The following is a 27873-nucleotide window of genomic DNA, read 5'->3' on the forward strand; positions in this document are numbered from 1 at the left end:
CGTTTCTGTTAGGAGAATAATATAATGCAATAAAAGTTGAACAGTACTTATAAATTCATTAAATTTGGATACAAGAGAGTTTAGATTTAGAGAGTTTAGAAATTTCATTATCTTTGGACAGCCATTCACATATTTGATCGTAAGGTCCTTATCTCAATTATTTTTACGAGTTGCAAGCTCAGTACGAAGTTCCTTTAAACCTGTAAAAAACTGTAGTCCCGATCCTGATATTGGTCCTGTACCATATACAGTCCCTGCTCAATTTATTAGACTAAAGTTTTTTTATTTCAATTGCACTGAAAGTATGTTCACTTGGATTCTAAGATGTTGAATGGATTGCATAACTATTAGGTACATAGTTACGTAGTAAATGGTATAATTTTTTCTTAGAATTGTCAAAAATTTACAGATTAAAGTAGAATGTGCTTAAAGTGTTAAGTAACTAATTGTTTTACATTTTGAGTTTTTTTACTTAAAATATAGATTTGTGGTCAGTTTATTTAAAATTTGCACTAGTAAGTATTGACATTATTACATAATAGTGCTACTTTTGATTTTGGTTAATTCTTAATCCTAACACAAGACGATTAATCTTGGATTGGAATTTTTAGATAGGTAAATCGAAAGATCTTTATGTTGAGAAAATCTCGTTCATTACTGCTCTATTAGAGAATACAGCACTTAGTCAAAGAGAGATAGCACGAACATGTGGTGTATCCTAGTCGTTAGTGAGAAGATTAGAGTCAAAAAATCAAAGAGAAGCGACCTGTGATGTCAGTTGGGAAGGGCCGGTGTGGCAAAAAACCTTCAGTCATCCCCAGAGCGCAAGGAATTTTAAAAAAATTAGCTGTAACACATAGAAAGGCAACCCATAGAGGCAACATGGGCTATAAATGTCGCAGGTCTGTTAAGAAGCCAAAACTAACACCACAAATGCTCAAAAAAACGCTTAGCTTGGGCCATGATCCATAAAGACCGGTCTATTAATGGTTGGCGTAAGGTAAATTATTACAAATCATTTTATTTTCGCACTTTATAATTGTTATTCACATTCACAGGTTTGCTTCAGCGATGAAGCCACATTTCAAATTATGGATAACAAGGACCAGTTTGTCCGAAGACGTCCAGGGGAAAATTAATGCAATTAAACATCCCACCTCAGTAATGATAAGGTCGGTGATTAGTAGCAAAGGTATGGGAAGTTTGACTGTCGTAGAAGGAACCTTGTGACAAGACCAATATACAAGAATTTTGCAGACAAGATTGGTTCTACAATTAAACAAATGGTTTGGTAACAGCTATAAGATATTTATGCAAGATGGAGCTCCTTACTGTATGCCTAAAAGTATTAAAAAATTTTTGTTAGAACAAGAAATTCCGCTCTTACCATGGCCTGGCAACTCACCAGACATGAACCCCATTGAAAATGTCTGGAAATGCTTAAAAAAGAGTTAGCCAAGGAAATAATTACCAACAAGGTTCAGTTAACAGAAAGAATCATTTTCCATTGAAATCATACCGAAAATTTAAAAGAAATCGCGAGAAAATGCATAAACAACATGCCTAGGAGAGTTGCTATACTGCTTAATGCCAAGGGTGGCTTAAAAAATAATGTTATAGTAAAATATTGTACTACTTTACGTGATTTTTGCTTAATAGATATGCAAAAAGGTTACTACTATCATTTGTGTTATGTTTCTTACTTATAGCTAATACAGTTATAATTTTATAATTTATTATAAAACACAGGAAACTAGAATTTGTCTAATAAATTGGGCAGGGACTGTATATTCTTAACCCCAATGGAACAGGTTCATATCCAAATGTATACTACCTTGTTTTCACTGTATATTACCACTGAGACATTATTTTCTTCAGAAATAAAGTAATAGTAAACTAACAATTTCTCTGTGCAAAAAATTTAAATATCTATCCACCAGAAAATGTATTACTAAATGTCCGTTAGGCACATTAAAGGATACCTCCCAAAATCTGTTGATTGAAAATTAAGACTGTATTTTTAGGACAATGTCAAATTGTCGCGCTGACATATGACGTACAATGGATTTGATAGTAAAAAACCAATATACATACTAAAAGATATAAATGTTCCTGATCTACATTATAATTATGAGTAGTTTCTCTATGAAAAGAAATGTGTTATACTTCCATAAATTTAAAGATTACATGATAAGTCGTTTTAATATACGCAAAATGCCTGCTTGTCTCCCATAGACGAATATCAAAAAATAAAGCCCACAATTTCTCACGCCCATCACTTATAGGTTATAATGTAACTCGACACACAAATCAGATTACTCACGAGATATTTCTCGTCTTTGAAACCACTTCTAAGGGGTAAAAGGGGCTAAAAGTGGATTTCGCCAAACACGACTTTTATCACATTATCTGTCGCCTCGAGCTGCATCCACCCATAATGGGGAAATTTTGCGGAATTTATTTGATGTGGTTAAATATCGCTTGAATTAATTCCGATGGAGATGTATAGGGGCGCTGTTGCAGAAGCTGTATAAAAATTCATGAGATGGGCAAGGAATTCATTTAGATAATGAGAGTAGTCTTGAGTGCACATAATAGTCATTTTCTTTCTGCTATATTCGCTGATATAAATAAGGAAGCTATAGTAATTATCGTTATGCTCCAATACTGAGAAATCTATGGATGAATATGAATATAACTCATAAAAATAGTTCGCCAATGAGACATTTCTAATGTTAAAAGCTTTAATTTTCTATTCTTTCGGCTATAGAAGCGAAACATTACTAAATTTTACATATATCAGCAAGTAAAATGATGTAGATGAGGCATTTTATTAACCTAACAAAAACTTTAACAAAAAAGTCAGTGTTATTTATTTTGTTTTTTATAGTTTTTGTGGATAAATAAGTGTTTTATCAATCGATTGAGTACAAGTAGTTCATGATCTGGTACAGGCTCACTTTGATGAGCTTTCGCAAGTTTTTCCAAAATATAAAATCCTGACTTTTTGTTTAAAACATATTACATTCATGGTATTGTTGTGAATTTATTAAAAGGTTCAATATTTATAACACTTACGGATTTAATTTATTTCTTTATTTATATTAACTTATCTGACAATAATTTATTATATATCCGTACGTAACAAATTCGCGAGCGCGGCGTCTTCAGAATTAACTGTCCCTTCCAAATAAAATGTCCTTTATATATGCCATTGCCTTTACGCTAGAATCATCGAACAGCCTTCTCGATTAGCGGCGAAATTATAACGGTAAGGCAAACGGGTATTTTTACATCGGCTCGACCGTTTCTGGAAGGTCCCTTCAGGTAAATTTCTGCCGGCTAATAGAATACTCTCGTAAAGTCTAAAACAGAACAGCATTAGTCATAATATGTACGGTTATTTTAGGCCAGGATAATTATCGTAACATTGCCCCCCTCTTAAAAGATGGTTCCTCCTGGAACCTTGTCGGGACTGGAACCGGAACTGTATGCTGGTATCGGCAACTGGACCCTCTTTTACAACTTCCAGTTGTATAAAAATGACAAGGGACGGTTTTCTCTCCGCACCAGTAACTATGCGGATTGCAACAGACTAACACCTGGACTTCGGTGTCTTTAAATATCTCCTCCACCATATTTCGGATAACCCTCCAATCTAATTGGCGGCACTCCAACTTTGGCATGGCTAACTTTTGCACGTCGGACTCTAGTACGTGCTCTCTCAATTGAAGTAAGGCTTCCCACACATCTCGGTAGGTAGGTTGGTCACGGGCAGTGTCTTTTGTTACCAGGTAGAAAAGGTAACGTGATGCATCTTGGAGTTTCAAGGTTTTACCGGGAGCTGGCACCTGGCATTGAAGTTCTGCAACTCGACCAAACTTCCTTCGAAAGACGGATGCCAACCCTGGTGCGTCTTTGATACTGGCCGGGATGGTAAGGGCCAGCGAGTAGTCATCGGGGAGCGCGAGTAGATCTTGCTTTTCTTCAGTGGTAACACCATGTCTTGCTTTACCGGTACCTCCATAGGCACCCATGAATTCCTCAAACGTGAGGTCAGACACGTCTTGGACTTGGTTTACTTCCACTTCTTCATCTACGTCGTGGTCACCTTCGAAAGACGCCAGCCGGTTATGGTGTACTATCATCGGCTTTCCCCTCGGAATCTTGCTTATTCGGTAGATGACATCGTTGATCTTCTCCATGATGAGGTATGGACCTTCCCAAAGCTGCTGCAATTTGGGAGAACAACCTTTTCGCTTCTTGGGATTATACAGCCATACTTTGTCGTTCTTCTTAAAGCAACCCTTTTCGGCTTGTGTATCGTACCGTTTCTTCATTCGGTCGCTAGCGATCTGAAGGTGGGAACGGACCAACTCATGTACATCGTCCATTCTTCTTCGTAATTCGATCACATAATCTTCACCTGCTACATCTTCTCCAGGTCGACACCCAAATTCTAGATCACAAGGTAGTCGCATTTCGCGTCCGAATAGGACTCTGGCTGGTGTCTGGCCCGTTGATTCGTTAACAGCAGATCTGTAGGCCATTGTGAAGAACGGAAGGTATTGGTCCCAGTCTCGCTGATGATCGGACACCATCTTTGTCAAATACTTGCCAACTGTCCTATTCATTCGTTCTACCATACCATCCGATTGCGGATGATACGCGGTAGTTCTTGTTTTCTTCATGCCTAGTCTATCACATATTCCTTGGAATAGATCACTTTCAAAGTTCCTGCCTTGGTCACTATGGATCTCCAAAGGCACTCCAAATCGGCTGATATATTCTTGGATCAACTTATCTGCAACGGTGGCGGCCTTCTGGTCTGGAAGTGCGTAAATCTCGACCCACTTAGTGAAGTAATCCATTACTACCAACATGTACTTGCCCCCATTTTCAGTTTCTGGAAATGGCCCTGCAATGTCCAAAGCTATTCTTTCAAACGGGCTTCCAACATTATATTGTCTCATAGGAGCTCTCCTTTTCCGGTGAGGCCCGTTACTCGTAGCACAAATAGTACATTTCTTACACCAGTCTTTTACGTCGTCGGAACTGTTCATCCAATAAAACCGTTCCCGAATTCGCTGAAGGGTTTTCCTTACACCAAAATGCCCTCCCGATGGACTGTCGTGTAACTGACGAAGTACTTCGGCTATTCTGCTCTTTGGGATCACCAACTGTCTTCTTTTCTCTGAACCGTCATCATTTTCCAGGACTCGTTTGAGCAAGCCATCTTCGATGATAAATGAGTCCCACTGGGCCCAATACGTCTTAACTACTGAGCATAGGTTTGATATTTCCTGCCAAGGTGGTCGACGGTTTTCCTCTTTCCATTTTCGGATTTTCTGTATAACTGGATCTCTCTCTTGTTCTGCCCTTATCTTAGTAGGCGTCCAGTCGTCGTTGACAATCTTCGTTCTTAGCACTGCTGCTTCCTTGGATTCCGTTTTGTTGCAGTGGGAACACTCTGCTGGGCATGGCCTTCTGGAAAGAGAATCAGCGTTTCTGTGGCTAACTCCGGCCCGGTGCTCAATCTTAAAATCGTATTCTTGGAGTCGTTCGATCCACCTGGCTATCTGACCCTCTGGATTCTTAAACTGCATCAACCACTTAAGGGCGGCATGGTCGGTTCGGATTAGAAACTTTCTGCCATAGAGGTATTGATAGAAGTGCTCTACTGATTTAACTACTGCTAGAAGTTCTCTTCTCGTGACGCAATAATTCCGCTCAGGTTTTGAAAGAACTTTACTAAAATATCCGAGGACTCGTTCCTGTCCTCCTTGAATCTGAGACAGCACTCCTCCAATTCCCACATTACTTGCATCCGTATCTAAGATGAACTCTCCTTCTGGCAGTGGATACCCTAAAATTGGTGCTGTTATTAGATGTTTTTTTAAGGTCTCAAAGGCATTTTGGCAGTCTGTATCCCAGCGGTATTCTCTTGCTTCCTCTGTAAGTCGCGTTAATGGCTTAGCGATATCTGCAAACTTCTTAATAAACCTCCGGTAGTAAGTACATAGTCCAAGAAAACTTCTCACTTGATGTTTGTCAGTTGGTTTTGGCCATTCCTTAATGGAATCGATTTTTCCCTTATCCACGGCCACTCCTTCTTTACTGACTATATGACCCAGATAATTGACTTTACCTTGAAATAGCTGGCACTTCTTGGGGTTTAGCATCAATTGGGCAGCTTTAAGTCGATTAAAAACGTTTTCTAAATTCCTCAAATGATCTTCGAATGTCTCCCCCAAGACGATTATGTCATCTAAATAAACCAGGCATGTTTTCCAAGATAACCCTCTCAACACATTTTCCATAAGCCTCTCAAATGTCGCAGGAGCATTACAAAGTCCAAATGGCATAACGTTGAATTGCCACAATCCAGATCCTGTGGTGAAGGCTGTCTTTTCTTTATCGACTGGGTCCATTTCTACCTGCCAGTATCCAGACTTCAAATCTAAAGTAGAAAACAATTTACTTCCAGCCAATGTGTCCAATGTGTCATCGATCCGAGGCAGAGGATAACTATCTTTCTTGGTAACATTGTTCAGCAAACGGTAATCCACACAGAACCTCGTCGTTCCGTCTTTCTTCTTAACCAGGACCACCGGAGAGACCCATGGGCTCGTAGAAGGTTCTATCACCCCGTCTTTCTTCATTTCCTGAACAATCGTTTCAGCTTCCTCTCTCTTCGCCTGTGGTAATCGTCGAGCTGTTTGACGAATTGGCTTAGCATTACCAGTATCAATTTTATGCTTAACAACGGTAGTTCTTCCCGTCTTTCCTCCTTTCGGTACGAAAATATCACGATACTGCCGCAGAAATTCCCTTAATTTCCTTTTCTCCATCTGATTTAGAGACTGTCCTGCAACTGCAACCATTTGGTCGAATTTGTCGTTGGAATTATCAGATGTTGTCGCCTGACGGATTATGGATGTCACAGGTACACAAGTTCCTACTTTTGTCTCTTTCTTTATGGTCACTGGGTAGTCGTTGACATTGATAAGTCTCACAGGAATTTCTTTAGCCGAAGTCACCAATTCCTTTCCAATTATGATTCCACGGCCAACCTCATCGTCGTGGTTCCAAGGCTCCATCATAACAGGTCTCCCTTCGTCCACAATTCCCTGTAGCCGCGCTACTATGATCGTTTCGCTTCTCGCAGGCACGACTGTATCTTCTGTAATGGCTGCTTGCACAGTGTTGTCATTATGTGGATGGAGAAATACCTCCTCGTTGCCAACTTTGATTACCTTATTCTTAAAATCCAATTGGAATCCATGCATATTCATTACGTCCATTCCTAATATAACATCCTCTTCGATGTCAGCAACTATAACAGTATGGACGAACTTTTCTGCTCCAATTCCCAATTGTACCTGGATTTCTCCATGAATGTTGGCATTTTCACCTGTAGCGGTCCGAAGTCGCAACCTCGTTGGTAACAGTTTCTTTCGGCTGTTTATAACTGTCGGGCGTATAATGGTTCTGGTCGCTCCGGTATCCACCAACAACGTATGCTTTTTACCATTTATGTCTCCATCTACATATACACTATCTTCACGACATTTCAAAGAAGCTATTAGTATGAGAGGGTCTTTGGAAGAGTTCCGGGTCGAAGCTGCCTCCCTAAGGTTGACTCGTTCTGGTTTTCCTGATGGTGAGTTTCTTGATTTTATGGTCTTCTTTTTCTTGCATGTCATGCTTTTCATCAAATTAAAGAGCTGGTCAAGTTTATCTTCGTCTCCTTCCTCTTTTACAGTCCTAACTTTACTGTACCCGCCAGAGGCCTGCGTAGCTGACTCGTATTCGAGGGCGGCGGATAAGACATCAACCAGCGTCTTGTGACGAGCTAATCGTAGTGTTCTCTGCATTTCATGATCACGAAGACCATCAATAAACGTTTGAACGGCCAATTTTTCCATCATGTCTTCGGGAGCTGTTGGATAAGCATATCGTACTAATCTGGCAATATCTACCTCATATTCTTGAAGAGCCTCATCTTTCTTCTGTCTACGATTTTTAAGCTGCGACTGATATACATGCTCCAAATGTTCGTGGCCATATCGCATATTTAACCTCTTCTTCAGTTGTTCGAAATCATCGGTCTCCTCTACTGCTATGGTCTGAAGCACATCTAAGGCATCTCCTCGAAGAGCGATAGTCAGGTTTATAGCCTTTTCTTTTTCAGACCATCCATTCGCTCTTGCAGCTGATTCGAACTGTTTCATGTAGTTGTTCCATGACGATTTTCCGTCGAAAGTTGGGACTTTGACATGCACAGAACTTCCACTTCCTTCAAATTTCGGCCGTGTTTCCAACTTACATTTCGTCTCGTCTTCTTTTATCTCTACTCTAATTGGATTGTTTCCTCTCTCTGCTGTCCCTGTTTCCTCCATCTTCCTTTCTATCTCTTTAATCTTTTCTTCGAAGGCCGACATATCGGCAGCAACTTGGTTTTTTAGCGAAGACATTCTATTGTCGAGGGCAGACATCTCAGAAGTTACTTTGGAGATTTCCAAAGAGATATTAGCAGAGACTTTGCTTTCCAGCGAAGAAATCTCGTTAGAAACTTTGTCTTCCAAAGAAGCGATGTCGCCGGAAACTTTGTTCTCTAATGATGCGATGTCACCAGAAACTTTGTTCTCTAATTTCGAAATCGACGAGATCACAGCATCTTCAAATATATAAGTCTCTGGATCTAGTCCTTCTTCTAGCAAAGCGTTCTTTAGTCGTTGGACTAACTCAGCCTTTTTTCCGGTAGAAGCTAATTCTCTGTCTTCAAGATGCCTTCTTAAATTAGTCACTGTCAGCTCATAAATCGTCGTCATTTTCACAATTTATTTTACGTATTCACTTGTATTATTATTATAAGTCTAATTTATGTTCGATCTCACTTCTGGCACCATTTGTTGTGAATTTATTAAAAGGTTCAATATTTATAACACTTACGGATTTAGTTTATTTCTTTATTTATATTAACTTATCTGACAATAATTTATTATATATCCGTACGTAACAAATTCGCGAGCGCGGCGTCTTCAGAATTAACTGTCCCTTCCAAATAAAATGTCCTTTATATATGCCATTGCCTTTACGCTAGAATCATCGAACAGCCTTCTCGATTAGCGGCGAAATTATAACGGTAAGGCAAACGGGTATTTTTACATCGGCTCGACCGTTTCTGGAAGGTCCCTTCAGGTAAATTTCTGCCGGCTAATAGAATACTCTCGTAAAGTCTAAAACAGAACAGCATTAGTCATAATATGTACGGTTATTTTAGGCCAGGATAATTATCGTAACAGTATCTAGACCTTTGTGCCGATTAGAAGTATTTGTACCAAATAAGTTAAGCAGTTGCTGTGGGAGAATGTCCTAATGATTTGGGTCTTAAACAAACATGGGAAAATGTCACATGCAAGGTGGCTAACAGTTGCCAATCGGTTGATTAGATTGTATGTTGAAACTGAATATCCCAGCCCTCAATTAATTATGTTAGTAAGTTTCATGCAAAAAGTGTATGCAACAGTTTGGTTTTATATAAAACTGTATCCCAGCTGTTCTGATGGTTCAAAACATTTATGACGAATAATCCATTATTCACGATTTCTACCAGTCGACCAAAGAAAAATTGCCGATGCAGGTATTCAAAGAAACGCTTATTTTGCACATCCTGAAAATTTATTGCTCGGTATGATGAAAGATGAGCGGAAACTACGGGAACTAGGACTACGCAGAGTGTTAAAAGCTAGAGAATTTAACTCATGTACAAATTTAACGAAAAGAAGAGGAGATAAAGCGATAAGCAATAAGTTTTGCACTCAACATACAAGGTGACCTATTAGAGGAAGAGAAGAAGAGATTTAGAGATAAGCGATGAGTTCTTACGACTGTACGACCCTCTGGTCATTGACGATAGCTTCTGCACTTCCTCAGCTATCCTCTGGTCATTGTCGATCACTTCTTCAGGACAGGTAATTACACACAGTTGAGACAGGTAAGGTGACAAAGAGACAGGTGAGGCAGGTAAGGTGACATTCTTCAGCAGAGAAGAAGAGATCTAGCGATAAGCGACCACTTCTTAGAACATTCTGGTCATTGTCGATCACTTCTTGTACTTCTTGTACACCCACAAGGTCAAACTATGCCATCGATACGTTCACATCGGAGACACTGATGGACAGGTTACCAAAGTGGGTTTGAATCCCGTCTGCTCTACTACTGATGTAAGGCATATGGTTGAGTCTGGGAATCATAACAACATAGGGGTCTTAAACTGCCCCTGTCATACCCAATCCGTGGAAAGCACTGTTAAGTTAGTAACTGAAGCATCAGCTCCTGTTTGTGTACCAGAATCAAGAGATTTCTTTATTCGTTCAAGGTTGTAATCTAGAAATATTATGCCGAATCTGATGATAGGGTCCAATACAAAATAGATTCCTTACAGTTTTATTCTACATCAAAACACAAGTTTTTCGCATTAGCTCCATAAAAAAAATGACTTCGAATTTTTCGTTCCACCCTAATCGACAAGATACTTTCTAATTTTTGAATATACATTTACGTAAAAAATAACTGAAATATTAAATTATTTAACAACCTGTTTCTCAGTACGAATTAATAATTACATAAGTTAATATTTTTACATATTTGTAAGTAAAATCACTCTATTCGAATTGTCACAGCCAACCTAGTGCCTCTGGAAGTCAAAAGAGTCCTTTTCTGTAAAATCAAAGTTGCGAAAATCGAAATTAACAAATTTCTAATTCATACCTTACTCATCAAAGGATTGTTTATCAAGAAGACTTCATCAAATATATTAACCACCACCTAGTAAAGTGTCACCCTAATAGATTGGTTCTTCCCTGTATATGCATTGTCTAGCGATACGTACTTAATTCCAAAATGTGTTAAATTGTAGCTCCCACGGGATAAACAAATAGGGAAAAGGGTTCGTCAGGAATGCACTTTCCGGTACAACATGCTCCCAAACCATTTAATTTCGACAACCCTTCCGTTTTGGTTTTGTTAGTATCACAGACAAAAATCCTTCCCTATGAATTTCGTATTGAGGGAGCCCGGCTCGTTCGGCAGGGATGATTGTGCTTAAATGGAAGCTTCCTTTTACTCCACAAGACATTTTATATACATTTTAATGTTGTACATTTTATTTTAAAAGCGAAAGTATTAGAAGTTAGTAATTGAGATCGGAGCCTTGAGATAGACGTATCAATCTATTGAATGAAATGTATACATACACCAAATACAAGCTATACACCAAAATTATTAACAATATATTAAAGATAGAAAAGGCAAGTCTACCAGCTGTCATTATAAAAAAAAATCGAAGAGACTTTAACCTAGATACGTGAATTGCATTTATGAAACTTGAGAAACCCCTTAACTGCGTCAACAGACTATTTGAAATTGTGAAAAAAGTGGATATCCAATACGCCCGTTTGTTAATAAAATGGCTAACAAAAATTATCATTCAAATACACAACCAATTTTTACAGAGCTAATAGAAGAGTTACTTGACAAGTTCGCTCCACCATACGTTCAAGACCAATTAAGCAACGTAACAATATGCAATTCTAGTAAATTTAAATTACTAGAAAATCAGATAAACATCCAAGAACTGGATGCAGCTATTAAAATATCAAAATCTACTGCGCCCGGGAAAGATTATATCACTTATTTGATAATTAACCAGCTCGCCGATAAGGCTAAAAATCGTTTATTAAAAATATTTAATAATTAGTTATCTCTATTGTCCTTCTATTGTTCTCTATTGTCTTGTATAATAAAAACTTTAGAAAGAATTATCAAAAATCGTCTTAACTGGACAGTCGAACACTATCATCTGTTTCCAAGCACTCAATATGGATTTCCATCTAGTCTGTGATCCTGACCTAAACCCGATTGAACTTATATGGACTACAGTCAAAAATAATGTAAGCCAGAAAAACGTTACATTTCAATTAGCTGACGTACAAAAACTGGCTGAGGAAGAGTTCAATAAAATTGATACAAATGAGTGGAGAAAACGATGTGACCATGTCATTAAGAAGGAAGATGAATACATGGACAGCGAGATAGTGGTTGATAACGCCATGGAAATAGCTCCTATTATTATAAATATTAACAGCGAATCTTCCAGTACAGAATTTTCTTCTGATGATGAAGATGAAGAAAATTAACCATTAGAAAATTATTTTCAGTTACTATTTTTCTACACCTGATACTCGTATTAGTGTTATAATAAAACCAAAATGTCAAAATTAAATAATGACTGTGTTACATTTATTTATACAATACCCTCCATCTAATATGAAAGACAATATCAACGTAATTTTATTTCTTAATTTAATTCAGTCATAATTATTATTGTGTTTGTATGTTAAATTAAAGAGATAGTATAAACCAGTGGCTTTCTATTTAAATTGGCTAAAAAAATAATAACAATTTCATCTTTCTAATGATATATTAAAGCTTGCGAAAAAATATTACTACTTTTTTAATTTCCTTCGCCAAGTTAACTGGCGTTTGCTGTACTTATATTTTGATAATATTTATATTTTTGATTAATATTAAGGTTTTGGCTGATTTTTTGATGTTTTACAAGTTAACAGTCAAAATTAATTTATAAACCAATGATACAAATTCAAATTAAATGAAGACATTCGTAATTTTTTACTCGAAAAGCTTAGATGAAAATAATTGTGGATCGCTCGTTATATAGATCTATATGTCTCTAATTCTGAACGTTATTGACCAATCTAAAATCTAGCTGCTCTATTAAAGGGACTTATCCACTATCATATACTTATTTGCACACTTCAAATCAATATCTGTAGCTGAAATATTACCAGAAGGGCAGACGACAACAGTTCCGGTTGAAATCCACCCTTTGCATGTTTATACAGGCAACATAATCTGCTACTTGCTTGCGCTCATACACTACACACACAACAAATAATCGGGGCTTGTAGGTAGTATGGTGAATTTGTCAGTTTCAGCCTGGTTATTGGCCGATGAGTCATCGAGCTGTGATTGTTATCAGGTACATGCGGGAAAATCCGCATGGCTGTGTTCTACAAGGAATTTTTGGGACAATCACTTTATATATAATGTAATAAATGTGTAGGAAAGGCATTCTCGATTTATATTGCAATAAACTCAGATTTTAATTGTTGTTTATAATACAATAATACAGTACACAATTATAAAGTCCTGTTTTTCCTCGTTCCTTCCGTTACTTTATATAATGGATGGCCTCATAACAGAGTGAACCAAAAGCCGAAATTGAAAGTTTTCAGTACGACAATTTAAAGTTATACAGGTGTTGTAAAATATACACAATATATTATAATCTTGTTTAAAGTATAAAGGTTCTAAGACCTATTCAAGAGAACATTTCTTTGAATTTTTTAGTAACAGTACATGATTTTGTCTACTTTTAAGGCTCTTTTATCAGTGTTTGCAGTACATGGTTCACTTTGGCAAACTTTTTAGCATTTAGTTCTGTTTGCATGAGAAGTATAAATAAATCATTATTTTTGTTTATAATCAGGTTTATTAACACCTCATTAAATAATAGTAGCAATATTTAGATCGCAAGTATCTTTTCTGGGATTGAGTTGTACAGTAATGACTTACTATGGTAGGGAAACTTTGTATGTTATTTTTGATTTAATCCATTGTGGATGGTGAAGTTTTGTTATGAGGCACTCTTTTTCCTCTAAGATCACTTAAATTTCCACTTTTTTTCTTAAGCAAAGCGCGATGTACTCTACTAGTATTGATTTGTAATATTTCCATAAACATTTTTTTGCATACTTTAATATCTCCGTTTTCAGAAGGGATATAAAATTCACGATTTCCTGTTTTTTTTTTAAATATCAGTCTTTTACGACGTCATATTATCGTTCTACATTTTACAGTTCCACTTATTATTCTTGTTTGAGTTTCCCAAGACTGGGACTCGTTATAAAACAAACTAAAAAAACTTTCTTTTTGCTGTGTTGTAAGCTTATTTTGGCATTTCATCTTGCAATTGTAGAAATAGTCATTAAAAGATTTAGAGTGTATGACAATACCTGAATTAATGACATTCTTTACCAGCTGCCCTTTTTTCCTTGCGAATATTTTTTTCCACTTCATAGGATGAGATTATCTTTTCTTGTTTTTAGACTCTTCCTGATCTCTGGTATTTTCTTTATCTGCAAAACACAAAATTATTAATATTTTATATATGTAAATATTTTACAAGTAACATTACTTTTTTATGTTATAATGCATAAAAAATACTTTTAAACACACATTCACTATGCCTATGACAGACAATTTGCATTTTCTTTTGCCAAAGTAAACTATGTGATTTTAATTTTTTTACAATTCCAATACAAAAATGATGGGATATATTGCTTCATTCTAATATAGATAGGTAAAAACCATCTTGGTACGTCTATACAACTGCTAATATTTCACTAGCGCTCCCAGCTGACACTGAAAGAGATACATTTTCACATGGTTCACTTTGGCAAAAGAAACATTCCAAAACAGAACCATACTTTTATAATAAAGTTTTAAGTTAATAAATATTATTATCTTACCTGATTCTGCAATATCCGAATCAGAACTTGGATGGTAATCATCTGAAGACCCACTACTAAAATCAGCGAGTTCATCTTCACTAGAATTTCTATCAACAATGTTATGACAATGTGAACTATGTCCACGGGAAGTCATCTTGGACCGGATGATGGTTCACTGTGGCATATGACAACCAGTACTATCACCCTTGTGCTAAATAGAATTTATTAGTTTCCAGCTGATGTTTTGTTTTATTCACATAGTTCATTTTGAACTATGTGTTCAAAAGTTTAATGAAAAAGTAAAAACGAAGAAAGTATACATAGTTCACTCTGGCATGAGACCATCTATGTACAGCTATTATAGCTGTATAGCTATTATATTTATTTTTTTTAAGAATAACAGGAGTTGGGACAGTGGCGGCTTTTGAAGGTAGGCAGGATAGGCCGGGCCTACCCAATAATTTTAAGAGCTTTAAAATTGAAAAACATATATTCAAAAATTATATTAATACATGTAAATAACTTTTAAATGTACTAAATCACTCAATACATTAGCGTCCGTTAAAACAACTATATTATTATATTACCACAGAAAGCATCGAATCGTATTAAGGCATTTTAAATATCATTAATAGGCCCGACCGGAACTGGCCGACCTAGCTCACATAAGATCCCCCCCCCATACAAAAAGCGTTTGAAGTAAGCAGCTTGCCGGACAACGATTTATATCGTCGTGTTTACGCTTGCTGTTTAGGCACCAGACGATCGGGCCTACGACGACAAACGTTGTCACTTGTAACGTAATTATTATCGAATTGTAATATAAATTTTCTTTTAAATTATGATAAAAAAATATGTAACATAATCTATAATTGTAACATATTTTTAAACAAACAACACAATTGCAAACAAGTACACGGTTGCCCAAATAAATTTTAAAAAATTCGTAAAATTCGAAGAAAAAAATCACATTTGCGTGATTTCTATATCGCCTGATTGTATGAAACTTATATATGAGATTGTTTTATAACTGATACATAAAAATGAGTTTTTATGGCGCTTTACCAGGTTGCAATAGTAATGTTTATAGTGAGTGTTTGGACATTGTTATTTCACTATTGGAATCGCCATTATCTAGAAGAACTGAAATTGGTAGAAAAAAAATTATTATGAATGAAAGGTTTACTCCAACATTGCGTATTGACCAAAAAGATGGGAAAAAGGTGCGTACTTTTAATTTCTCTTGGTATGATGTCTACAAATGGTTGTCTGGAAGTATTACGAAAAACAGACTATATTGTTGGCCATGTTTGAAATTTTCTAATAAGAAATGTGTATAGAACTGTAAAGGATACTTTGATTTAAAAAATATGTCTGCCTCCTTAAAAAAAATATTCCAGTTGCAAGGAACATTTAAGTAATTTCCTGTCCTTTAAGGATGTACAGAAGAGGGCGTTTTCTATTCGCGATTTGCTAGATGAAAAATCAAAAATCTCAAAAATTAGATACAACGCAGAAGTTAAAATGAACAGAGAAATCATTAAACAATTAGTTGGGGGGGGGGTCATGACCCCGTGACCCCTCCCTCTGGATCCGTCACTGATTACACAGCTATATGTAATTTGCTGGCTTGTCCTACCAAAAATTTTACCACACCAGCCGCCACTGAGTTGGGAGAGTATAATGTTTTAAACGTAATGTTCTGGTCTTTCTTCATGTTTTACTATTTTTTTTTTCTACTCTAATAGCAGCCGCTCATAATGTGATCTTGTTAAATTAAATTCTGGTATTTTTTATAGTTATATTAAATTGATGTACCGCCTTAATCATGGGTTTAATTTTTATATTAAATCTAGAATAAAAAATCTAAACGAAAAAAATGTTTGGTCTATTTCTTAAGTAAAATATCCCAGAAAAAACTACTATTATTCAAAATATATATCAACTTTTCTTACTGTACTAGTCGCTAAAATTTAAAACACTTCCTAATACTCTTCTCAACGCAGTGCTATCAAGTTAACGAGGTCGAACCCGTCTATTTACTTTTTACGGGTCTCGTTGAACTAAGAATTCGTCAAAAATCAGCTGACAACGAAAGGAAAGACACTTCGCCATCCAGTTAATGCGATTTCCGCCTCTGTCGTCGTTGTCGGCCGACGTCATAAAACCGATAAAGTTTAATTAGTGGAAGAAGAGATAGTGCGTGTAATGTCCCAGAAGGGTAAAGAGAAATCGACCTTAGGATGTAGCCGCCCGTAGAGTTAACTATACGGGATGTATCGTTTTATAACAAAAAAATTACTCTAACTCGAATGTTTTATCGAAAAGAATCTGTTTTCCTTAAAATTAAAGCACTATTAGAGTGTATTGTGTAATTTGTGTAAGGGATATATAAAAAGATAACTCTATACCTTTCAAGATTTTCGGAGATAATATTTCTATTTCTCTTCTGTCCATATCTGCCGTTCTGTATTCTTCGTATCTCACATTTTATGTGTCTGTATTTATTCATTATCTTTATCTTTATATCTATATGGGGTTATCTCTATCCCTTATATAATTACATTTCTTTATTTAACTTTAATAACTTCTTGTTTCTTAAAATCTTCTCTCTCTCTCTCTCTCTCTCTGTCTCTCCAACTTTGTCGGTCTTGCGCCGATCTTCTGCAGGTTCTGACGTCTAGCAAACTTTGCACCCCACTTCATCCTCCCACCTTTTCTGTGGCCTTCCTTTTGGTCTTGCACCCTGCATCTTACTATCCAGGGCTCTTTTTGGCAATCTTTCGGTCTCCATTCTCACTACATAAACAGCCCATCGAAGTCTATGAAGTTTAACGAATTCTGAGATCGGTGTCTCTTTGAACAGTTGATAGAGTTTATGGTTGTACCTGGATCTCCATACTTAGTTTTCATTAATATGTCTAAATATCTTCCTTAGGACTTTTCTTTCGAAGACTTTCGTTTTGTGTCTTCTGTCATCACCCATGTCTCTCATCCATAACATACTATTGATCTGATAATAGTTTTGTAGACCTTGACTCTCGATCTCCAGTGTGTGTTTTTATGTATTCCTACGATTTTTATATTCCCACGATTTGTTTAGAATTTGTTTCACTGTGAATAGCTGATCGGTTGTAGATCTTCCTTGTGAGAAACCGGTTTGATATTCCCCGCCAATATTTCCAGTTAGTTGTTGGAGTCTTTTGTTTTATTGAAACAAAATCTTCACAGTCTAAATAAAAAGTCTGGTAATATAAAGGAATGGCCTCGTACGGAAAAGATTATGTCTACTTCTTCAATATTTTTGGGGGCGCGTAGCAGCTAACTTTGTTCTGTTGGTTCTATTTTTATTTTGGCCGCCATAACCAATATGTGATACATCTAAGTATTCAAGACAATAAAACACACATGACGGTGTCTGGTTTGAACCTTTTTGGTAGGTTATTTTCGTTGATACGTAGCTAGAGCAATAATTGTCTCTAGATATTTTGCATTGGGAACTCCCAGCAGCAACAGGAAAATTAAAAAGGTAAAGTAGAGTATTATGACATCATTTCAGCATCCCTGCCTCATCAGACATTCGGGCTGAATATAAAATCAAAGACGCTAGTCCAACAAATGTCTCCTGATTATTTCCCACTTAAGTGGTTAGCGTACCAAAGTGTCATCTACTTTGAAGGCCATGACATTTGCGCTATACCAAAAGCACAATGTCTTTTATCTATAGAAACTCTTCTCTTAATCGATTTGTTGCCTTTTTGTCCTCTATCATTACTAAATCATCAAAAAATAATCACATCATTCCAATCTCACTGGCAATAAGTATCTATAATCTATTATAATTTTTAAATGCCTTAAACTTTTTCGATTTACGGTGACTTAGTGCAAAGAAATGATTGTGTACCGATCAGCAGTAACAGTTCTACGATCTTATAGAGGAATTGTTATATGACACTACTTTCGAGACAAATATTCCTTCTTAATATTTTTTTGCAGTACATATTTTTTATTGGAACATACACACCGACTGCTTTTGTTTCCTTTCTGGCTCTTATAAGCTACAAATCCTCGATGATATACACGGTTTTTGAGTACCCAGCTTTGAAGCAACATCACAAATCGCACAATTCATTTTGTAACATGTTTTGAATTAATTTCTTCGAAATTCCCAATAATGTCTATTTCACGAGATGTCGAGTAGACAAGCTTAGCATCGATATTTTCCTTAGTGACTGCCGTTTTTGGTACAGCTACTCTTGATCATCGTTAAAACTAATTCATCCATGTTTGAATTGTTCATAACAACGAGAAGTTGTTGACTGATATGGTGCTTCATCATCAAAAACAGAAATCGACTCGGTAATGAAACTCTTTTTGAAATTTTAAGTTTCAAAATTTAGAAAAATTATTACACAACAATGTTCACTATTTAATTCAATTCTTCGACTAATTTTTACTTTCTTAGTTTATTCTAGCTAGACACTGCACTTATCGCACTGAAATTTTGGATTTAGATTAACTAAAAATAAAAAATAATTTTTAGTACTGGTATTTGATTTGATTTGATTAGCGCCCTCTATGCAAGATATAAAAGACACACATGTAATTTGCAACTTAGTATATTGCCAACGGTAATCCTTCAGGCTCTGAAATTAAATTACGAATACGACAAAAACGTAGGTCTTTAATTGATCAATAAATTAATTTAGGTTAACGAGCTAGAAAGGAAAAAACCGCATCCGGAAACTTGTCCCAATTAAACTCCCACAGAGAGAGCAGATAACATAACCGTTATGGTTATTGTGTTTGGTTGGTTAGGACCTTGTATCTAGGGAGAAAGGGTGACGGAATAATTTTGACGGGTCATTGAATAATTTATATATGAGGAGCATGCAACGCGCCATCTAGCAGATCTGAGTTGTTAAAATAATTGTCTATATTTAATATTAAAAACCATAGCTTAATCAATATTGAACTGTTGGAATAAGAAATTGACAGTTTACAAGTGAAACATTTTTTGTTGTTCTGGTTGTTGTTTTCCTATCACGGCTTATGCAATATTTTTTCATCTACAGTATATTTTGTGAGTATATTATATATTTCTGGATTACGTAGACTGATATCTCCAATATACTCCAGTCGTCAGAGACGAAAATGCTACTAAACCTCTAAAAATCATACGAACAAGCTAAAGCCAAGCCCGGGCTTCCCCCTAAAACCACCCACGCAGTGGAGTAAAAACACAAAAAACACGATTTACACAGAATCTGTACACCATAGAAAAAAATGTTTCAAATAAAAAATATTGCTGAGGTAATTTTAAATAAAAATGTTTATAAGCATTTTTTATGTAGAATGAACCGTTCTCTTAGAAACAACCCTTGAAGCGACCGTCGATTTTGCATGTCAGTTACGCGCGCGAAATCTATGTTCAATAAAATTCAGAAAAATCAGCTCGACGGTAAAAATTCGATATCCTTTGATTCAAGTCACCTATCGGCAAAAATCAATATGCGTTTCAAAGGTAAAGAGTTTAGGTTTTGCATGCAGTTTTTGTATTTTGCGGCAAATAAACTCAGATTTTATATATATATATATATATATATATATATATATATATATATACATCGGTTTAGAACGTCTTTCGACGTTGTCCGATACCTAAACACCATCTCTTCCTATCTTCGCAGTCGTTTGTTGTTAAATTTCTTTCGCTCATGGACTTGTTTACTCCGTGTTGCCATTCTAATCTGGGTCTTCCTCTTTTCCGTCGACCTATCGGTTGCCATTCTACTACTTTTTTGGAGAGTCTTGTTGCTGACATCCGTTGAACATGCCCATGCCACCTTAATTGTTTCTTCTCTATATCTTGAGTTATATTTCCTTCTATTCCCATACGTTGTTTTATTACATCATTTCTGATTCGGTCTCGTCTGGAAATACCTAAAGATCTTCTCGTTGCATCCATGTCTACTGCTTCTATTCGCTTTTTGTTCTTTTCACTAATTCTCCATGTTTCAGCGCCATAAAGAAGAGTAGTTTTACTCATGGTCTCATATATATTAAATTTTCTTCCTTTCGTTATCTCTTTACTTCACAGTATACCATTCAGACATCCTAAGACTTTCTTTGCTTGAGTGATTCCCGTGTATCAGTTCCTGTATTGTCAAAGGCAACACCCAAGTAGTCATAGCTCTGACAGCACGAAATATGTTGTCCGTTTTCGAGGTCTATGTTATCTGACTCGTTTCCAATACAAAGATATTTGGTTTTTGTTGTATTGACATTCATTCCCCAGTCGTTATATTCTTCTATCAGTTTTCTAAGCATGTACTACTGTTTCTTCCCTGTCGGTCGCTAGCACTACCTGGTCATCAGCAAACTGGAGTGTATATACATTCATTGCTAAGCTCTATACCCATCCTATGCACCTTTCTTTTCCATCTTTTCAATGCCGCTGGAACATATATCTTGAATAAGGTTGGTGAGATACAGCATCCCTGTCGCAAGCCTTTTGTAACCAGGAATTCTTCCGCTAGATATTTTCCTGTTTTTATCTGTGCCTTTGAGTCTCTATATAGTTCTTGTACAGCATTTATCAATGTGTGGTTGATGTTAGATCTTTTCAACGTTGTCCACAGTTTTGTTAAGGGGATGTTGTCATATGATTTTGCAGGTCTACAAAAGTAGTATGAGTTTCTAGATTCTAGACTCAGATTTTATACAAGTGTTAAATAAATAAACATGGCACGATTTTTGCCACTTGTTATGATTCACACGAGATCAATACAATCTATCCCTTTCATTGACTGGCCACTATAAAGTTTTATTTACTAGAGCCTAACCTAAGTTTACTACAACTGGTCAATGAAAGTGATCAATTTTATTGATCTCACGAGAATCGTAAAAAATGGCAAAAATCGCGCCACGTTAATTTATTACACCTTTATAAAAACTGAGTTTATTCTCGGCAAAATACAAAAACTGCATACGAAAGCTGCACATTTTGCCTTTAAAACGCATTTTGATTTTTGTCGATAGAACATTTGGATCAAAAGATATCGAATTTTTACCGTCCAGCTGCTACAAATTTTATTTAACATTGATTTCGCACGCGTAGCTGATATGCAAAATCAACGGTCGCTTCAAGCGTTGTTTCGAAGAGAACGGTTCATTCTACACAAAAAATGCTTATAAACATTTTTGTTTAAAATTACCTCAGCTACTAATATTCTCAGCAAAATTCAGCTTGTTCGTATGATTTTTAGAGGTCAACTCTCTGACGACTGGACTAATACTCCAGTGGTCAGAGACGAACTTTGTCAAGTTTAGGACTATGCCAATAGTAGTAGTATGTCAATATTAGGACCCTAAAGAAATTCCCACTTCTACCCCCGGACCTCCATCGAACATCGATTTACGAAGTACGCCGTAGAAAAAAATGTTTCAAATAAAAAATGTAGCTGATATTATTTTGAATAAAAATGTTTATTAGCATTTTTTGTGTAGAACGATTTTGTTAACTCGATTTTGAATGTCAGTAACGCGCACGAAATCAATTTTTAAATAGAATTTGTATCAACTCGACGGTAAAAATTCTATATTTGGTAAAAAGTGCAGCAAAAATACAAATAAAATGAAGTCTATAAAGCGATTTTTGCCATTTTTTACAATTCCCATGAGAATTATAAAAAATTCCCAGTCACTATAAAATTTTAATTTTAGAGCCTAATATCTAAAACGTATGGCATTAAAAGAATGATTATGGTATAGAATGTATGTAGAATCCGTTTTTCTATTATTAAAAGCCTTTTTGTGCTCTGCTATCCGTTTGTTAAAAGTTCTACCAGTTTGACCGATGTAAGTTTTTGGGCAGTCGCCACATTTAAGTTTGTATACACCATTGTGTAAGTGCTTTTTCTTTTGGCTCTTATTGTTCTTAATATATTTGCCTAAATTGTTGTTTGTTCTAAAAGATGGTGTTATTCCTGTCTTTTTTAGGGTTTGGCTATTTTTGTTGATATCTTGCCTGTATATGTAATCGAGCACAAGGTACTGGGTTTTTTCTCTGGTGGTGGGAATACTAATTTCAGGGCTTTCCTATGTAGTTTTTGGTTTAAAATTTTATTTATTGTTTTTTGGTTGTACCCATTGTTTACTGCTATTTGCTTAGTGATATTCAATTTTATCTTAAAGTTGTTTTTTGACATGGAAACTTCTGTACATATATGTAACATGCTATGTTAGGCTGCCAATTTATGTTGTGTAGGATGAGATGATGAATTGTGTATATTCGTGTCAGCATGAATATGTTTATGAAATACGGAACTCATATTTGTTTTTAAGTCTGATAACTTCTGAATCTAAAAAAATTATGGATTGATTCTGTTCTGTTTCTATTGTAAATTAAGTATGACTATGGAGTGAATTAATATACGATAAGAATTGGTCAAGTTGCCTGTTTATTTATGTACTAGGACATTATCTACGTATCTCCACCAATACAAAAACTCTTTGAATACGGGATGTTTTGAAATCTTTGTCTCTAGATGATCCATAAAAATATCTAACAGCAATGGGTTTAAGGATTACCCATTATAAATCCTGCACTGTTATTCAGTGCTTTATTGTTAGTGTTTTCAGTGTTTTATTATTAGATAAAAAGTTATATTGTCTGGATGTGTGCTTTTTCCTCTTTGGTGGGTAAAAACTACTCTTAGTGATTCAGTTCACGTTCAAATATGTTGGATAAAGATCTTTTCAAGTTTTTTAATGGAATCTATGAATTTAATTTACTTTTCTGTTCTTAAAATTCTCAAGAGCTACCCCTTCATGTACGAAAAAATGGGGAAAATTTTTAGTAGCTTAAAATCTACTTTTTGTCCATTTACAGTGTATGTCTCTTTTATTATTCATCTGACAACTTACCGCTTATTAAAAATTTACTCCTTATAATAAAATATAGAAAAAAATCTCTATTATTGAAGGCTAAAGATGTTTTACTGGTATAAATATGATAAATTATATGTTTTCCTGATTTCCTTCTTTTTACCACCACTGTTTAATATTTATTTGGTTGTTCCAGAACCGTTGCCAACAATATCAAAGTACGATAAGCCGTCTGAATACGGAAATAGCGACTTTACGCCAGCAACTCGAACAAGCGGGCAGAGACAATAATCCCGAAGGAATCCTACAGGCGCACGCTGCGGCGTTGCAACGACAGGCCGAAGAATCCAGAAAACAATACGAGAGATGTCTGGACGACGTCGCTAATCAGGTGGTTAGAGCTTTGTTGACACAAAAAGTAAGCTTTATTTTACTTTAATATTGTAGCCAGTCACTTTCATGCACCATTTTTTATATATTTTTTGTATATGATACACTGCTCTACAAAAAAATAAATGTTTTCTTCACTTCATGAGCCCAATCTTTTTAATTTTGGATTGAGAAAACGACTGTGATACAAAGATTATTTTATTAGCTCGTTTTTATATTATACAATGGGTTAAATATATTCGGAGAATTTACACGGATTTCGGAGGCGTGTTGTTTTGTCCAGTGTAATAATTCAGATTTTAATACATGCTGTGCAATTGGTAGGCATTCATTTGTTAACCATTTTTTAAATTTTATATACATTCCACAAATTTGTTGGACTTTTTTTAAATATTTTGGAATGGTAAGGCGCATTGTCTAAATCAATTACATTGGGCCCACTTAATCTGGAAAGAAGTTTGTGAGGCATCCATTTTACAAACATTTCCGTGTTCGTCTTGATAAATACTGTCTTTTAATGTAAAAGAAAACACTAAATTAGCACCTTCTATAAAGCCGGTCTTACCTTCTGTGTGAAGAATTAAATGTACGCTTCTCCACCAATATGCTTGATATCGACTTTACGTTGTTATCTTACCATATTCTCTTTATGTATATATGTATATATATATACTTATATACAACATGCCACAAAAAAACAGGAAGCGACACTCAAGAAATAGTGGAACTAAACAGGAGAATAAAATGTATATGCACCAGAGATAAAACAACCATAAATGTAATGTGTGTTAAGAACTGGAACAATATGAAAACCGCCATGACAGTCATGAATTATTTTAAAGAATTAAATATTTGGCCCAAGGGTTCAAGTTACAACTTCAACCCATTCAAGACCATAATGGACAAGTAAAAACCGACATAGAGAATAGTGCAGATACCTGGAAAAATTACTGCTCACAATTATACAAATACACTTCAAAAGATGCATCAGTCGCAGAACACAACCAACATGTAATAAAAAAAATAGTAATAAAAAACATTCAACACACACAATCTTCTTCTTCTTAGTTGTTAACCTGATGCAGGTATCGTGATATCATGAAGCTATTAGCTAAATTTCCCAATGTTCCTCCACGTTTTTCTATCTTCTGCCATTCTAGCACATTCTGACAATGGAGCGCCAATGGTAGCAACAATATGGTCCGTGTATCGTGTGGGAGATCTACCTCTATTTCTTTTGCCTTCTACTTTTCCCTGGATGGTAAGTTTTTCAAGACCATTTCTTCGAAGGACATGTCCAAAATAGCTTATTATTTGTTCTGATATTTGTGATTTTAGTCTTTTCTTTATGTTTAGCTGGTCCAGTATGGATTAATTTGTTCTTCGGGTCACCCATGGTATTCCCAGCATTCGTCTCCAGCAGTACATCTCAAATACATCTATGTTCTTTTTGTCTTTCTCAGTAAGGGTCCAGCATTCCGATGCATAAGTAAAAACTGGAAAAACTAGACTTCTTACTAGTCTCATTTTTGTATCGGTAGTTATTTCATGGCTTTTCAAAATTTTTGTTAATTTTGCCATAGCGCTTTTTGCGATTGCTGACCGCCGCTTTATTTCTTCAGTACAGCCTCCTTTGTTGGTTATTAATGAGCCCAGGTACACAAATTTATCTACAACAGCGATATTGTTTATCATGACCAGATGATTTTGATTGTTGTTAGCTCTGTCAATTATCATGATTCTCGTTTTATCTCTGTTTATTTTAAGGCCCATCGTTAAGCTTACGTCTTCTATCCGTTGTAGCAGGTGAATCAATTCAGCTTCAGAACTAGCGAGGATAGTAGTATCATCTGCATATCTCAAGTTGCAAATCTTCTTCCCGCCAATGGTGATGCCGCCGTTCCAGTCCTCAGTAGCTTTCCGCATTATCCATTCACCATAGATGTTAAATAGAATTGGGCTTAGTATGCAGCCTTGTCTCACGCCCTTTGTGACCCTGAAACTATCGGTTAGTTCCCCATTTATTCTAACTCTGGCATAATTGTTATTGTACAGGCTTTTAATTAGCAGTATCAGATGATTGGGGACTCCCATTTCAGACAAAACCTGCCACATTTTACTCCAGTTGACCAAATCGAAAGCTTTACTATAATCTATGAAGCACAAAATATGTTGTGATGTTAAATTCTCTGGATTTTGCTACAATTTGCCGTACGTTTAAAATTTGTTCTCTAGTACCACGTCCGGGGACGAAACCTGCTTGTTCCTCCGCAATGTTAGGTAGTAAAAAGGGCTTTATCCTCTCGAGAATTATGTGTAAGAGTATCTTACTGCAATGCGCAATTAGAGCAATTGTGCGATAGTTGCTACATAAATCTTTCGCTCCCTTTTTATGTATGGGAATATATAGTGATTGTGTCCAGTCCTCGAGCCATTTACCTGTCTCCTACACTCTTTGACAAATTTGATGTATTATATCCACTCCAACGTCATCTAGGGCCCAAATCATTTCAATAGGTATGTTATCTGGACCGGCAGCTTTCTGACTTTTTTGCCTCATAATTGCTGCTTCAACTTCACTTTTGAGTACATCAGGTTCCGTCGCCAAACTGGCATCTTCTGGTTGTGATGGGGCATCTGTGCTTTCCTCCATCTTCAGTCGTCCACAGTATTCTTTCCATATGTGTAAAATATCTTTTTTAGAAGTGAGTAGAGTTCCGTTATCATCTTTGATAGCAAGGTAGTTTGGTGTAAAGGAACGTGTTATCTGCTTTATTTTTTTAAACATGTCTCTGGTCTCAATTTTGGTTTTATGCCCTTCTATTTCCATGCAGATTTTGTTCAAGTGTGTGTTCTTGTCCTTTTCGCAGAGTCGTTTTATTTGACCGTTCAGCGCTTTATAGGCCTCTTTATCACTTTCACTGTTCAGTCCTGTGGCTTTTAAGCACTTCCTCTCCTGTATTTTAGTCCACGTGGAGTCTGTTATCCATTGTTTCCTTCTTTCTTCTCTATCACTCTTAATGTTTTTCGCAGCATTATGCAATATGGATTTTGTTTTTGTCCATATGCTATTTGAGGACTCTTCTGGATTTAATGATTGTTTGAGGTCACATAGCTTTTGCGTTGCGGCTTTTTTGTACGGATCGTTATATCTTAGATGCCATTTAGTTGTTGTATTTCCTGTTTTTGGACTGTTTCTTAACTTCATGCGGAATTCAGCTGATAAAAATTGATGGTCGCTATTACAATCTGTTCCTGGATAGGTCTTAACATCCTTAACAGCGCTCCTCCAACGGGTTTTTACCAGTATAAACTCTATCTGATTTCTGTATCTATTTCCTAGTGATATCCAAGTGTATAGTCGTCTTGGGTGATGTTGAAAGCCTGTATTAGTAACAAACAGGTTGTTGTCTATACAAAAGTGTAGCAAGCGTTCTCCTCTGTCATTTCTTTGGCCAAGTCCATATATAATCCGACGGTCTCTCGCAAGTAATGATCTTCTGTAGTTACACCAATTTTAGCGTTGAAATCGCCTACGACTGCTGTGATTTCTCTATTTGGAAGCTTCCTAAGCGTCTGCTCCAACGTACTATAAAATGTTTCGATCTCTTCATCGTGAACTTCGCTTGTTGGGGCATATATTTGTACTACATTAAGATTAACTGGACTGGCATTCATTCTGACAACAATTATCCGATCGCTGACGGTTATGTATTCTTTTACGGAGGTTTTAATGGCATTATTTACTATCACTGCCACGCCATTCCGAGATTCTTTATCATTGCCGGAGAAATAAATATCATTGCCATTTTTTGACGTATAATGTCCTTTATCCTTCCAGTGGGTTTCATATAGACCTACAATGGCATAATTGTGTATCTCGTTTTCCACTACATCAAATTTTCCGGGTTCCAGCAATCCTCGAACATTCCACGTACCAATTTTAAGGGTGCTCCATATTTTTATGTTTATTCCAGACTCAGAGTTTCCATGG

At 36.0% G+C, this 27873-nt stretch overlaps 1 protein-coding gene across 6 annotated transcripts in view; it reads left to right on the forward strand.

Annotated features, from left to right (window-relative positions):
* LOC140435189 (uncharacterized) overlaps nt 1-27873 on the forward strand; it is a 1123409-nt gene that overhangs the window by 1048849 nt on the left and 46687 nt on the right. For all 6 annotated transcript variants that reach the window (XM_072523966.1, XM_072523965.1, XM_072523967.1 and 3 more), the window contains one exon: nt 23686-23907. In XM_072523966.1, the coding sequence (XP_072380067.1) occupies nt 23686-23907 (222 nt within the window). The remainder of the gene's footprint in view (nt 1-23685; nt 23908-27873) is intronic.

The sequence above is a fragment of the Diabrotica undecimpunctata genome, chromosome 2 (genome assembly GCF_040954645.1).
Source record: "Diabrotica undecimpunctata isolate CICGRU chromosome 2, icDiaUnde3, whole genome shotgun sequence".
Classification (NCBI taxonomy): Eukaryota; Metazoa; Arthropoda; class Insecta; order Coleoptera; family Chrysomelidae; genus Diabrotica; species Diabrotica undecimpunctata.